The sequence below is a fragment of the Antedon mediterranea genome, chromosome 4, assembly GCF_964355755.1.
Source record: "Antedon mediterranea chromosome 4, ecAntMedi1.1, whole genome shotgun sequence".
In the NCBI taxonomy this organism is placed as follows: Eukaryota; Metazoa; Echinodermata; class Crinoidea; order Comatulida; family Antedonidae; genus Antedon; species Antedon mediterranea.
This window is the reverse complement of record NC_092673.1, coordinates 34847186-34863658: the sequence shown is the minus strand read 5'-3', so window position 1 is coordinate 34863658 and position 16473 is coordinate 34847186. Positions and strand designations below refer to the sequence as shown.

General features: G+C 31.9%; 1 protein-coding gene across 1 annotated transcript; it reads right to left on the bottom strand.

Annotated features, from left to right (window-relative positions):
- Positions 1-891: 891 nt before the first annotated feature.
- Positions 892-15845, bottom strand: LOC140046466 (uncharacterized). The gene is made up of 4 exons (XM_072091117.1): positions 15722-15845; positions 3040-3095; positions 2714-2761; positions 892-1887 (listed from the first exon to the last, which is right to left on the bottom strand). The coding sequence occupies exons 2-4, from the start codon at positions 3092-3094 to the stop codon at positions 1364-1366; spliced, it is 627 nt and encodes a 208-aa protein (XP_071947218.1). The 5' UTR covers position 3095; positions 15722-15845; the 3' UTR covers positions 892-1363.
- Between the last annotated feature and the right edge of the window lie 628 nt (positions 15846-16473).

Sequence of the window (16473 nt, the reverse complement as noted above, 5' to 3'; positions counted from 1 at the left end):
TACTCATAAATTTCAGGGCATAAATCATCATATGGCAATACAATTACGTGCGTAGCGCATGTAACGCATGCGTACGCGCGCTTAACATTTTCAAAATTTATTTTCGATGAAATAAGAGTACGTTTCAGGCAATTTTAAGCGTTTACAAAATTGCCATGAGTGCGCATATTTTTGCGTGCGCACTGCGCGTTAAATGTTATTGCGCACTCTTTTTGCCCGATTTCTGTTTTCTTGACTTACTTTTCAACTCGAAATTACGTTATACGAGCACGTCAAAAGTGACAGGCTACGCACGTGTAAATTTAAAAAATATAAATGTTTTTAAACATTTCAACATTTTTAAACATGTTCAGTAATTTCGGTCAGTGTAGTTCACTATGTCGGTCTGTCTGTCTGTCGGTCGGTCTGTCGGTCTGTCTGTCGGTCGGTCTGTCTGTCGGTCTGTCTGTCGGTCCGGTATCACTATGCATTGTAGCACGCGACTTAATGGCTGTTGGCTTTGTTATTATGACATAATTGAAATACTGTAAATATGTTAAAAACAATAAAATGAATCTATTATTAACTTAACAAATTTAAAATTATTTATACTTTATTTTGTCTGTCCCAAATAAATTCATGTTGATATAGAATTGCTGGTTACTGTAGTAACACAGAAAATTACAAAAATATTTATATTTACAAAAATAGAGTTAAATTTATTTTAAAAATGTATACTTACTAAATAATTAAGCTAGAAAAATTTCCTTATCCCGTGGAATGACGAAGAATATTAAGTCAAGCAAAAGTTGTTAGAAAGTGTCTTGAATATTAAATTACATTGCAAATTGTAAAATATAATACTATTTGCCATTTAATTTAATAGTTAAGAAACTTTCATACACATCATGGAAAACGAATACCTTTATTGTAAAAGTATTTGTAGTAAAAATAAATTACCTAACTAAAAATTGTAATAGAGCCATTAAATTTAAATATACACATTGAATAGATTTGTTCTTGTTACAATTAGTTGAATTGTTTTGAATTGTTTACCTGCTGTATGAATTCATTTATCACGATTAGATTCAGTTTATTTTGTATTTTAAACTTGCAGCGCTTTAGTACATTTTTTTTTTACATTTTCAAATTTTTGTTTAAAAAAATTGTAAACTCTTGTCTCTGCATAATGTTTTATAAAATGAGGACATTTATGACAGTTACAAACGAGCAATATACAAGATATGTAATACAATAAAAAAAAAAAAAAGTTATACAGTAATAATAGGGCCTACTGAACCCCAAGCTTTCTATACTAAAACATATTAATGACATTAATGTATAGGCATATAACCAAAGTTGTTAGACTGGCACTAAACACAATTTAGTTATCCGATGATGTTATGATTTCATACTCCTCCATCATGTTTTCTTGTTTAAGTTTTTCAACTAAAGATGGCAATTTACCTAATATTTCAATTTTGAAGATCAAATCCCATTGGTCTTTTGGCTCAACATCGTAAAATTCGTTGATGCGTTCCATTTTTGCAGAGCTTATTGTGAATCCCAATTCAACTAAATTTTGTCGATGCTTGGAGAATTTACAAACAACAAAACTCTCGAATCCTTTAAATGACGGTACTCTATTCTTGATCTTTGATTCTAAACCCACTAAACAACTCAGATAGACAGCCTCAATAAGAACTGTTACATCGGAATCGTTGAGAATTCCTGGACCAACTAGTAGTTTGAACAGATCATCTGCCTTCGATCCCTTCTCTATTGCAATTACTGATGTTTGTCCTTGAAACTCCAAGAGTAACAACTTTAGTAAACTAACATTTCCATACTTTTTCCAGAATGAATTAACATCAACCATCAGATCATCGAAATGTTTTGTAGAATGTTCTTTAGAGATATAAAAATGATGATTATAAGTATCACACATGACTGAAATCACATTTTTCCAATTTCATTTTATTTAGCTAATCTTTATAATTTAATTTATTGGACAATATCGTGGATAAAATGCTATTTAATGCCAGCCCTTTCTTAATGGATCATATTCGCTAGTTAATATATAGCAAATTCATTGTGCAGTACTACTGTATAGATTAAATAAATAACAATTCTATACTGTAAATATACACGATAAAATATTAGAATACCACAAAAAGTCAAGGGACTTAACTTACTGTAGTTAATAGTATGTTGTTCTATACAAAATTAGGGACCTATCCTGAAAAATTCAGCTTTAGTATATTTATTTCTACCTTTGGCCCTTTTTTGTCTAGTATTCCTGAACTAAAAGTAAACTTACTTATTATTATTATTGGTATTTATTCAAAGTAAACAATACAAGCCTATAATAATAAAATAAATATTATTTTTAAACTTTCAAAATCTAAAGAAGACTCAATAACTATATTCAAACAACTATCTCAGTTGGCGTTATTATTTTGTTGGTAATAAAATAGTCTAAAAACGAAAACTTGTTTCTACCGATTAAATCAGAAATTTTCTTTAAAAACTCTTTATAATATCTTCCTAAGATAGAAATATGGAACAATATCGTAATAGTGAAAACTAATGTTATCAAATTTACACTTCTCGGTACATCTGAGATAGATCAGGTAGGTATTCAAGGCAGAGATTTGTACCGAAGTTTTTCCATTGTGCTCGCCTATTTCAGAATTAACCATAAAAACTAAAGAAAATAACATTGTAAATTTACCATTAAAATCATCTACTGCATGGCGCTTCTTTCCCTTACGTATCCTACCTATTATAAATAACGAAGAAGTATTACAATGCATGTAGAAAAGATTAATAGATTCATTGTAGGCCTACCATTGACAACATTTGAATGCACGGTTCTGATATAGGTTTGTTCCTAAAGCCTTATTATGGTTCTTTTTCTTGCTGTTTTTTATGAATCTGGAAGTCACGTTAAATTACTGAAGATGAAGATCAAGACGGTTATCACTAAATAAAGCTCATTATGGTAATTTCCGGTTATTAATAAGTACTAAGTATATTACAGATAGTAGAATAACTTACTTTCTATTACATCATCAGAACTTGAAGAAGGGCATTCTACTTGAGTGTCACTCATTCTAAGAAAAAAACATAGTACAGTATATAGATAAACATTCTCATTAGAATTACCATGGTAACACTATGGAACAAGAAGAGATTACTATAATTATTAGTACGAAAAAAAGCAATTACATCAGAAAAAGCAATAAAATCATCAGACTACGGAATAAATGTACTCATGTTAGACATGACCAGTGCTTTTGATACTGTAGACAGGACAAATTAATTGATATAATATATCACTTCCTTGAACCAGAAGAATCATAAAAATCTTAATAGAACAAGTAGATCTCAGAACCCTATCAAATCAAGCATAGGAGTACCACAGATTATTATTATTCCCATTATCTTTACTACATCTAGAACATATCCTACACAAATATGAACAAGAGCAATGACAAGAACAATATACACCGGATCACATTAAACATTCAATATGCAGACGACATATCTTTTTTATTTACCTCACAAGAATACATAAATGAAATAAATGCATTGCACGATATCTTCATGGCAATAATCTAAAAGTTGTCAAAACAGAAGATTTCAAAATAAAAAGGAAGGGAAATGAAAACTGGCGAGACTGCAAATTCCTTGGAAGCAAGTTGTGAACCAGAGAGGATGTAAATAACAGAAAATGTCTCTAGCAGCATTCAGCAAGATAAATCACATACTGTACTCTAAAATAGAAAAATAACAATAAACCTGAAATTGAGAGTTTTCAACGTAGAGTATACATCACAATTAAAGCATCTTTTTGTATAATTGTGAACTGTGCACGTGTGGTGCAGTGTGTTGGACGTTGGACTACCGATCGTCAGACCTAGGTTCGAATCCAACTCTCGCCGCATTGCTTGTATCCGTAGGCAAGATACTTTACTTACGTTACCTCTCTCCACCCAGGTGTATAAATGGGTACCCAGTTAGATCTACACACAACTTTGCACTGGTTACCGGCTGCATTATGGGAGTATGTTTCCATAATTTTCAATATCATCACTATCAGAAAGTTTTGCAATCTGAACTTCCTTCAATCTCATCATGTCTTTTAATCGTTTCTCCTCACTGTCCTTTTGCTTATCCATTAACGCCATTACTAACGCTTGCTGTTTCTCCATATCTTCCCTACGTAAACGTTCTTGTCTTTCCATATCTTCTTTGCGTAAACGTTCTTGTTTTTCCATATCTTCTTTGCGTAAACGTTCTTGTTGTTCCATCATCTGCTGCATCATAAGATTCTGTTGTTGCATTTGCTGCTGCATTTGCTGCTGCATCAACAACAAAACATCTTTTGAAGATGAGTCAGCCCCTGTAGGGTTATGTCCACTGGTTGGTCCAGACTCTTCTGCCTGTTGTTCAGGTTGTACTGATTGAACTGATTCTACATCCGAATCAGTTTCATCGCCACCGCTGTATTCTCTACCGGATCTTGTTGTTGATTGTTTATCAGCCATATTTTAAATCTGGATGAGGGTCTTGTTACTAGTTAATCGTAGTTACCGAGACGTTCACAAGTCTACTGTTCCAAATAAATAATGTACTGTTCTTAAAACAATGTTTGTGTACTTACGATTAAACAAAACGTAGCACCACGGCTTCCGTAAAATATCTCAGCATCGTAAGTACCGCTTTCACAAAATATCAATAAAGTACAGTTGATCCTAAACAGCCACCAATCTATGGCAAAATACAGTAGATCAAACTGCTACCACAAAATATCACAACAGTAAACTGTAGATAAATACACAGTTAAGCCGAACAGTAGATCGAAATAACCGCTGCCACCAAATTATGTCACGAACTCCTCTCACGTATGTTTCCGAGCGGTTGAAAATACTTTAGGAACTCCCTTGTGACATAAAAGTATACACAGTGACATAAAATCCACAAAGTTGTAAAATAACTAAAAAACAAAGCTTTAATTTCAATCAACTTCAACTTTCAACAATCCAGTAAGCACTTTAAACAACAGCTTCACAATGACTTTACAATATAACATCCAACCTCTAATCCAACCTCTAATCCAACAACCTTACAATAGTTTACAACCCTTTATATACAAGATGCTCCTATCCTTCTAGATCATTCTTTATACTTCTCATTATTACATGATTACAGTTTCTATTAATAGCACTTCTGGAATGTTCTTGATTGTTCTTATTAATTATACATGGTTTATTAAATCAAAACATCTTTTTCTAGAATGTTCATGTAAATACTATGTTACTCTATATTATGTTAGGGAATGGTAATTTATTACAAAAGCAACAATGAAACTACAAAGCAAAACAAATTTACAGTATTCAATTTACAAAACCTCAATTTTGATTTTCGCTGATAACATTTCTTGTAAAAATCTCTTACAGATTTTGTAAAGTATGTGAGATGAAACCAGTAGGATGGTCTTAAAATAAATATAACCATCCCTGCCGTCAGTATCACAGTCAATTTACTGCAATTATAGTCCATATTTTTCCAAATGTATTATGAAGATAAAATTTAACTATATTTAATTCGTCACTATGACGAATTATAGGTTATATGCATTGATTTAAATAAAGATAATTGATTTTTAAAAGATATTTTGATTGATTGATTTTCTCAGATTCTTTAATTATTTATAATGATAGGACCTTGCTAACGCGAATACAATAGCCGGTATCACAATCCGATCAAAGATCCCTCTGCGTATAATGTCATAAACCACATTTGTTGTTACATAATAATAAAGACATAAGTTACTTTTTATCTAGATTTCATTATAAATCATGTGTATAATATATACACTAAGAAATCAATTTGAACAAACAATACGGATAATAAAAAAAAAATCATATTTCGTTTCCCAAGGTGAGACTCGATCTCGGTACCTTGAATGCCATAGACACGAGCACAGACCACCGAGCCATACACAACTGACTAAAAGTTGTAGAAAAATTCCTCTGTGTATTTACTATGCAGTAACCACTTTGGTGCAGACAGATTATTACATACCGCAATGAATTATAATTTTTTACTATAATGACATCTCTAAAAATGTACAAAAATGATGCACTGTCAAACTACTATATACTTTTAACTTTAATATATGAACTTTTGAAGGAAGAAAGTTAATGTTAAGTTTGTTATTTTGGCCTAAGTTTTTTTAGTTTACACTTTCTTCAATAACACGAGGACATAATTACAAGATTAGGAAGTTGTGCACAACGAATGAATAAAGTGAATGGTACCAAGTTAAATGTGTTTCGTATTTTTTCTAAGCATAAAAATATGTTGTGACGTCTATAGTCTTTTATGGACTTATTTGCACATTTTTCACTAGTGGGTGGGTTGGTTTAAATAGACGAGGTATTTGTAAAGTGAGTTCCGGGCATAGAGAGAGATAGGGAGAGAGAGGTGTGACAAATGTGTGTTTTGGGGAATTACAAAGTAGTCCTATGCTGGCTATTAGTAACCTATACTGGTCATTTGAGGGCAAAACATTATGTATGCAAACAGTGAAAAATTGGGTCGATGGTCAAATGTTGTAGTTCCGGTAATGTTTTCGTAAAATGCTTTATTAGAGGAAATATAAATATATACATTCTGAATAAATTGGTGAAAAAATCTCTCTGTCTAGGAGTTTTTGAGATATTTTAATTCTGTAATTTCACTGTAATTTGCATATTTAAGCTAATTTGCATATCATTGGGATGAGTGGCAGAAGTGTGATGCTCAAATTTTGATCTCTTCGTCATATGTGACCATTTAAAAAAGAAAAATCTGTTTGCAATGTGTTGCACTCAAAGTGTGTGATTGCCAAGCCTATAGTCAACTCTGATAGGTGAATGCAAGAAACTGTGTAACATAAAATGAAACACTATATTAACTGATAATAATATGATATATGTACACTGAAAAGTACTAGTAGTAGTTAACACTTCAAGGTGTATTGTCCACCACAAGCCAGAAAAACGCCATGAAATAGGCCATTTTGTAGTTCAATCACTTCCGTAGGAAAAAAAGTCAATGTTTTCACTTCATGAAGACAAAATAAACGATTAAATTTAATCATTTTTAGTCGCGTGCAAACGCAACTATACAGCTCACTATTTCTGTCAGTCGGTCGGTTGGTCGATAAACACTAACTTCAATTTGTACATGGCATTGTTTGATTTAAATTAGTCTTTTTTTAGGTATATATATATATATATATTCGATCTAAATGTTTGATCCAGAGTGAATTACTATTATGTAGAAAAATTATTTTTTCAGGGGGACAATCTTTAATCAAGGCCTATATTGTGCTGAAAACACGTTTGGTAAATCATCCTCAATGACTCTTAATTTCAAAGTATACAAGTTGTAATCATTACAAACAACTGAGATGAAGTATTAAGTTAAGTCATTTATTCGTTCATCGTTATATACAATGATTAGTATAATTAATTAAAATCGGTATCTGTCTTATTATTATTATTCTAGACATACAATCATAAACGTATTCAATATGTCTGCGATTACAAAATATAATACGTAATAATGTACCAACTATACTACAGATTCATTATGTACATACAATACAGTAAGAGTATTATAGAATGTAAGTTTCTTTAGTGTTTCTTTCTCCATGGTATAACTGCCCTACCCTTACAGATAAGTACATCGAAATTGAATTGACGCAGAAGCAAAATTGAAAATCTGTAAAGCCAAATAGCATTTTGGAAAGCTTAAGAGAAACAAGGAAGGTTTTAATAGAAGGAATTACAGGTTCTGGCAAAACAACATTTTGCCAAAAACTTGCACACGATTGGGTGATAAAATACCATTCTTTATTAGGGTTAATGAAATTATGCCAGGTAATGTTGATTCTACCATCCAGGTAAAAATCATCGAACGAGCAATTTTTCCTAAGCTATTACCAGCTATTTTCAATGGTAATCTTATTCAGGACGACATGTGGCATTACATTAAATCCAACTATCTCAAAAACTAAATCTATGCTCATTGGCTCTTCTCAAAAACTTAAATCTAACTCTATCACCCTTACTCTTAATGATTCTCCAATTCAATCTGTTTCTTCTTTATTTTTTTTCATGTTTTGAAGTATAATATAATTTCTTTGAACTTTTATTTTTTAAATTGAAAAATATGGATTGAAACAGTCATCGCGCATCGTTTTTTATTTATGCATTATAAAAAATGGAAAAAATGGCTACCCTAAATCTGATTAAAAAGACCTCAAATGACGCTAGAACGCGTTGCTTCCGGGGGCTTCGCCCCCTGGACCCCCACCGGGGCCCTTGGCGGCCCCTGGCCCTCAGCCTAGTGATGCTCGCTTCGCTCGCATAGCCCCCTCGTCGGGGAATGTAGCCCCCGCGTCGGGAAGATCCTGGCGCCACCCCTGAGTTGGCCTCATCATGAAAGCGTTAAGTTCTGGTGTCCATCGTTCAACTAGCCCAAGCCACAACAGAGAGTCTTACATCAGTCTTTAGAACGTCAAATAACGCAAATTTTGCCATGGCCTTCGGCCCCTGACCGAGGGCCCTTGGCGGCCCCCTGGCCCCCAGCCATTGTTGCTCGCACCCCCCATTATAAATGCTGCATACGGGCTTGTGGAGGTCTATTTTATACCTCCATGATGCAATATAGTACACGCAATATAGTACATGCAATATAGTACACGCAATATAGTACACGCAATATAGTACACGCAATATAGTACAGTACATCATTCAAATGTGAGTAATATTCTTTTCTCATGTGTTATTGGTGGCATCAAATGATATAATGTTCTCCCGATGAAATTAAAATTCATAATACGAGTCGGTTGATAAACTTAAGTGCTGTATTGAGTCTACAAACAGGGAACATTTTCGCCAGTGTAGCGTAGCAAAAAGCTATACAAAACAACCTTATTGCTACACATTTTGAAAATTGTGTAGCAAAAAATACAATACAAAACTATGTTTCTCGACTTAAAAATCAGTTTGATTAGCAATATTGCTAAACAAAATTTTTAAATGAAAATTTTCCCTGTACAAATTGGGACATTTTTGTAAATCCACATTCGATTGATGAGACAATCAATGCAATAAGTAGCTATTTAAAGTGGAAGCGACTCTATAGTTCACAAAAAATTACGCGGTCTACGCACGATTTAACGAAATCACGTTTGTAATCATATCTTCACAACCTTGAATCACAATTAAATAAAATTTGGTACTCATAAATTTCAGGGCATAAATCATCATATGGCAATACAATTACGTGCGTAGCGCATGTAACGCATGCGTACGCGCGCTTAAAATTTTCAAAATTTATTTTCGATGAAATAAGAGTACGTTTCAGACAATTTTAAGCGTTTACAAAATTGCCATGAGTGCGCATATTTTTGCGTGCGCACTGCGCGTTAAATGTTATTGCGCACTCTTTTTGCCCGATTTCTGTTTTCTTGACTTACTTTTCAACTCGAAATTACGTTATACGAGCACGTCAAAAGTGACAGGCTACGCACGTGTAAATTAAAAAAATATAAATGTTTTTAAACATTTCAACATTTTTAAACATGTTCAGTAATTTCGGTCAGTGTAGTTCACTATGTCGGTCTGTCTGTCGGTCTGTCTGTCGGTCCGGTATCACTATGCATTGTAGCACGCGACTTAATGGCTGTTGGCTTTGTTATTATGACATAATTGAAATACTGTAAATATGTTAAAAACAATAAAATGAATCTATTATTAACTTAACAAATTTAAAATTATTTATACTTTATTTTGTCTGTCCCAAATAAATTCATGTTGATATAGAATTGCTGGTTAGTAACACAGAAAATTACAAAAATATTTATATTTACAAAAATAGAGTTAAATTTATTTTAAATATGTATACTTACTAAATAATTAAACTAGAAAAATTTCCTTATCCCATGGAATGACGAAGAATATTAAGCCAAGCAAAAGTTGTTAGAAAGTGTCTTGAATATTAGATTACATTGCAAATTGTAAAATATAATACTATTTGCCATTTAATTTAATAGTTAAGAAACTTTCATACACATCATGGAAAACGAATACCTTTATTGTAAAAGTATTTGTAGTAAAAATAAATTACCTAACCAAAAATTGTAATAGAGCCATTAAATTTAAATTAAATATACACATTGAATAGATTTGTTCTTGTTACAATTAGTTGAATTGTTTTGAATTGTTTACCTGCTGTATGAATTCATTTATCACGATTAGATTCAGTTTATTTTGTATTTTAAACTTGCAGAGCTTTAGTACATTTTTTTTTTACATTTTCAAATTTTTGTTAAAAAAAATTGTAAACTCTCGTCTCTGCATAATGTTTTATAAAATGAGGACATTTATGACAGTTACAAACGAGCAATATACAAGATATGTAATACAATAAAAAAAAAAAAAAGTTATACAGTAATAATAGGGCCTACTGAACCCCAAGCTTTCTATACTAAAACATATTAATGACATTAATGTATAGGCATATAACCAAAGTTGTTAGACTGGCACTAAACACAATTTAGTTATCCGATGATGTTATGATTTCATACTCCTCCATCATGTTTTCTTGTTTAAGTTTTTCAACTAAAGATGGCAATTTACCTAATATTTCAATTTTGAAGATCAAATCCCATTGGTCTTTTGGCTCAACATCGTAAAATTCGTTGATGCGTTCCATTTTTGCAGAGCTTATTGTGAATCCCAATTCAACTAAATTTTGTCGATGCTTGGAGAATTTACAAACAACAAAACTCTCGAATCCTTTAAATGACGGTACTCTATTCTTGATCTTTGATTCTAAACCCCCTAAACAACTCAGATAGACAGCCTCAATAAGAACTGTTACATCGGAATCGTTGAGAATTCCTGGATCAACTAGTAGTTTGAACAGATCATGTGCCTTCGATCCCTTCTTTATCGCAATTACTGATGTTTGTCCTTGAAACTCCAAGAGTAACAACTTTAGTAAACTAACATTTCCATACTTTTTCCAGAATGAATTAACATCAACCATCAGATCATCGAAATGTTTTGTAGAATGTTCTTTAGAGATATAAAAATGATGATTATAAGTATCACACATGACTGAAATCACATTTTTCCAATTTCATTTTATTTAGCTAATCTTTATAATTTAATTTATTGGACAATATCGTGGATAAAATGCTATTTAATGCCAGCCCTTTCTTAATGGATCATATTCGCTAGTAAACAATATACATAGCATGTATAGCAAATTCATTGTGCAGTACTACTGTATAGATTAAATAAATAACAATTCTATACTGTGAATATACACGATAAAATATTAGCATACCACAAAAAGTCAAGGGACTTAACTTAGTTAATAGTATGTTGTTCTATACAAAATTAGGGACCTATCCTGAAAAATTCAGCTTTAGTATATTTATTTCTACCTTTGGCCCTTTTTTGTCTAGTATTCCTGAACTAAAAGTAAACTTACTTATTATTATTATTGGTATTTATTCAAAGTAAACAATACAAGCCTATAATAATAAAATAAATATTATTTTTAAACTTTCAAAATCTAAAGAAGACTCAATAACTATATTCAAACAACTATCTCAGTTGGCGTTATTATTTTGTTGGTAATAAAATAATAGTCTAAAAACGAAAACTTGCCGTTTAATTTATTTTCAGTGTTATTGTAGGTTTTTACTTACTGACTTCCTTTTTGTCTTTTCTTCTTTTTGCTTCATCTTCTATAAAATATAACAACACAATCACACTTCAATCAAGCACACGAATGAATGATGTGTATTATTAGAATAAAGAAGAGAACACACATTAAGATTTGATCATTTTTAATTTTCAGTATAATTTTTTTTTTTAACTATACTGTACCTTCACATACGCGCAACAGGGAGGTATACATTATATTTTCACCTCCCTGGTTGCAATGTGAATTCATTGTGAACCCGGAAATTACTTCGACCCGCGTACAATTGAAATTGAGTTTCTACCGATTAAATCAGAAATTTTCTTTAAAAACTCTTTATAATATCTTCCTAAGATAGAAATATGGAACAATATCGTAATAGTGAAAACTAATGTTATCAAATTTACATTTCACGGTACATGTAGAATAACTTACTTTCTATTACATCATCAGAACTTGAAGAAGGGCATTCTACTTGAGTTTCAGTCATTCTAAGAAAAAAACACAGTATATAGATAAACATTCTCATTAGAATTACCATGGTAACACTATGGAACAAGAAGAGATTACTATAATTATTAGTACGAAAAAAAGCAATTACATCAGAAAAAGCAATAAAATCATCTACTACGGAATAAATGTACTCATGTTAGACATGACCAGTGCTTTTGATACTGTAGACAGGACAAATTAATTGATATAATATATCACATCCTTGAACCAGAAGAATCATAAAAATCTTAATAGAACAAGTAGATCTCAGAACCCTATTGTCATATTATGTATGTTGTAATTCTCTGTGTTTAGATAAGGATGCTTTAGACCAGGTCCGCCTTATATTATTAGCCAATCAAAATCGTATAATTTTTGGAGGGAAAATGTTATCCTCCTCTGAAGCCTAAAATTTGCATGTCCAGTATAAAAGTGGAATGTAATAGATATTAAAAAAGAAAGAGAGAATAAGATCAGAGTAGATAAATGGAAAGATGATAAAGAAAATAAGGCTTGACTGGTAGTGGTAGAAAGATGTATTAATCGAGTTACAAGGAATAAAAGTTCTAGTTGAGTTAAATATACTTTTTGTATGAGTTATCATTCAGTGACAGCGGTGTACGTCGCGTGGAAATATATATACGCCTGAGAAAGCTCGGAACCAACTAAAATAAATTCACTACATGGTGGCAGCGGTGAAAATTTTTGTTTACAGGATTTAAGTATCAAGAAGAAGAAGAAGTGACAGTACCTACTCTACGGGCCTGTTAAATCAGTAACCAAAAAGTTAAATGGTTGCGAAGATCTGGATTCCTGACAGTTTTTATACCGTTGTTTGGATATTACAACGAAGAAGAAGTACTGTTGAGCTCAAGACTGCTGGATATTCATCGGAGATATATTCACCGAGATCTGAAAGAAGAAGACTGAAGTAACAGAAGGAAGCCCAGTAAATTTTGAGAAGATTTGCAAAACTGACTTTGTAAACTATTTTTATTTCGAAAGTAAATTTTTGTACGGAGCGAACTTGGAACGTTGTTTGTCACTTTGAAGTAAATTAATGTCTTACAGTATATTGTATTGCATTAAAAAATTTATGTGGATTTCATATTTTTTACATATCTGAATGGAATCAAGGTAATACAAATACTTTTATAACATATTTTGTATACATAAGTTTACATATTTCATTAGTAAAATTGTTATTAGCATGAAAACTTTAAGATCGGGTAAAAATATAGATTTGACTATGTCAGAAAAAGATACTAGGGAAGATATGGTTGACCAAGAAGAGGTTGACCAAGTCAATGAAATATATGATAAAATGGCTATGGATATTGATTTGCCCGAAATACCCGGCGGTATGCCTAAAGATATGATGCTCGAATATTTTCGAATGAAGTTCGAGGCCGAAAACAAAAAGTTAGAATTACAATACCAACAAGACCAATTAAGATTAGAAGCAGATATAGAGCAAAAGAAAATAGATATAGAGCAAAGAAAAATTGAATCACAAGAAAGAGTGAAAATGATGGAATTAGAAAATAGGTCTAGCTACAGTAATGCTAGGAATATAGTAGATGAAATGAAGGTAAAGGTTCCTACTTTGAAGGAATCAGATGATATTGATATATATTTTAGAACATTTGAACACTTGGCAGAAGCCACAGGTTGGGATAAGAATACGTGGGCCGCTAGGTTAGCACCTGAACTGTCTGGTAAAGCTAGGACAGCATATGCATCCTTAACCGTAAAAGAATGTGTAGATTATGATACCTTAAAGAAGGCAATCTTAGAAAAGTATGATGTGTCCGCAGAGACCTACAGATTTAAATTTAGAAATTCGAACAGAGTTAAAGATATGTCCATCAGGCAATGGCTGAATGAGCTCTCCCATTATTTAAAATGTTGGATGAAATGTGCTAAAGTAAAAGAAGATGATGCTGCAGGCATTATTGAAATGATTATAATGGAACAGGCACTTGATAAAATGCCTGAAGATCTGAGGCTTTATCTTAGAGATAAACAAGTAAATAAGAGCTATGATATGGCTATGATAGCCTATGATTATATAGCTAATCGAAAAAAAAAAAATAACAATAAACCTGAAATTGAGAGTTTTCAACGTAGAGTATACAGTACAGTACATCACAAGTAAAATATCTTTTTGTATAATTGTGAACTGTGCACAATGACAGTATCACTACATACAGCGTGAAATCGATGTCTTCCCAATAAAATTAGGGAATAATAGGTATAAGGTGGCCGGTGAAAATAAAAAATGAAGAATTGTACAAACAAAACAGGAGAGATTGAGTGGAGTAAGAATATAAGGAAAAGAAGACTGACATGGTTCGTTTAAATGAAAACACTCATCAGCTAAGATTGCACTCGGAGAGGCTCAGAGAAAGACCAAAAGGAAGACCAAAAACATGGATGGCAAACATAAAAAAGGAAACAGAACTTTTCACATGCAGACCTATCCACATGCTTGCTCAAAGACGTACAGAGTGGCGAACACAAGTGAAATTAGTACGAAACTAATACTAATAATCATTATTGTCGAAGGATTTACTGAGATGCTAATTGATTAAACAAGTATATTCATGCTTATTTACATTTAGGTTTTTATTTGTTTTTTTTTTCAATTTTTTTTATTATCTTATTGGTAATGTTGGAATAAACATTAGGGCGCGTGGCCTTTGCTTACTCCCGAAAATTATTATTGTTATTATTAAGTTGAATAAACAGAACGATCAATTTCCAATCGACTAATAATCGACCGGTAAAGCATTTTCCCATAGGACCTTTGTAATTAACTTGTAGTGATACTCAGTGTTTCAACTCTCAACTAGGGCCTACTTGATTTTAAATAGAATAAAATACTTCGGAATCCCATTTAGACATATTGAGACTATTATTATACTACCTCTTCATCATGCACCTAAAAAGCCAGCTGGCTGCCAGCCAACCGACTTCCGGTTGACTATTTTTTACTTTAAATTACGACTTTCTCAGGTAAATAAACATTTTTTTCCATCAAATTTTATTTCAAAGTGAATAACTTTTATGTATCATTAAATGGCCTATTTAACAAAAATATTTTTAACAATTATTTGTTCAGGGGGACAATACATCTTTAATATATACAATCACTTGCAACTACAGTATATAACATTTATATAATTATCAGTAGTAACGGAAAAGAATACTATTTTGTACTTTTTAACGATTTCATAATTAGGCCTAGGCCTATAAAATATAGTAGGCCTAGCCTTCCCGCCTATAGCCTATAGAATATGTCTCAACCTTTCGATTGCTACACTATATAGTAGTCTACAGCATTACTTTACTGGTATTGATTGGTTATAACTAACAACTCCCTGGTTATAGTTTAGTTATTAGTAAAACACAAACAAAATATCACTTTATCAAAAGTGATTTATTTCAAGATACTAAGTTTACTCACGTAGGCCTCTACAGCGGTTTTTTTACAAACACATGCAAATCTAGAATCAAAATCTGTCGTTAGTCTGCTTATCAATCGTGGTTCATGAAGGAGGCGCAGATTAAACTCATATGGGTCGCGTCACCACACGAAAGGAGCCTTGTGTCGCAAAAGCTAAATTGCTATAATTAGCTTTGAAAGTTGGAATAGTCAATTTTGACTTAAAATAATTTTTTTTTTTTTACATATTCGACATATTCAACTATTATAGTTTACTTGTCCTTAATTATTAAAACTTAATTTTGTTCCAAAATACATAAATTTTGACGTTTTTATAGACAATGTTGTAAGGTTTTGTGTGAAATTCTGACGGTTTCAGTCGTAAACGGCCAAAAATCTACCCTATTTTTCAATCGAATGTTCTCGCCTTTCCCAAATGGGAAACCCGTCACAACTGGTATGGTTTTAAAGCTCAGGTGGTACAGGCATGAATTTTAAATATATTTGGTTAAATGTACATAAAATCAAATATTTGTAACAGAAATCAAGACGAAAAAACATGAATATGGTCAAATACAAAAGTTGGCAAAATTCTTCCATAAAAACCAGAAAGACTTTTTTTCAGTAGTTAGGTAGTTAACCTAATGTAATAACATGTCTGGTGACTCCCTAGAAGGTGAAAAAAGATGGTGGATATACAGTGGATAATTGTGTTGAATCCATTGTAACCTGGAATCGGGAATATATAGAAATAATAATACAGAAACTACGGA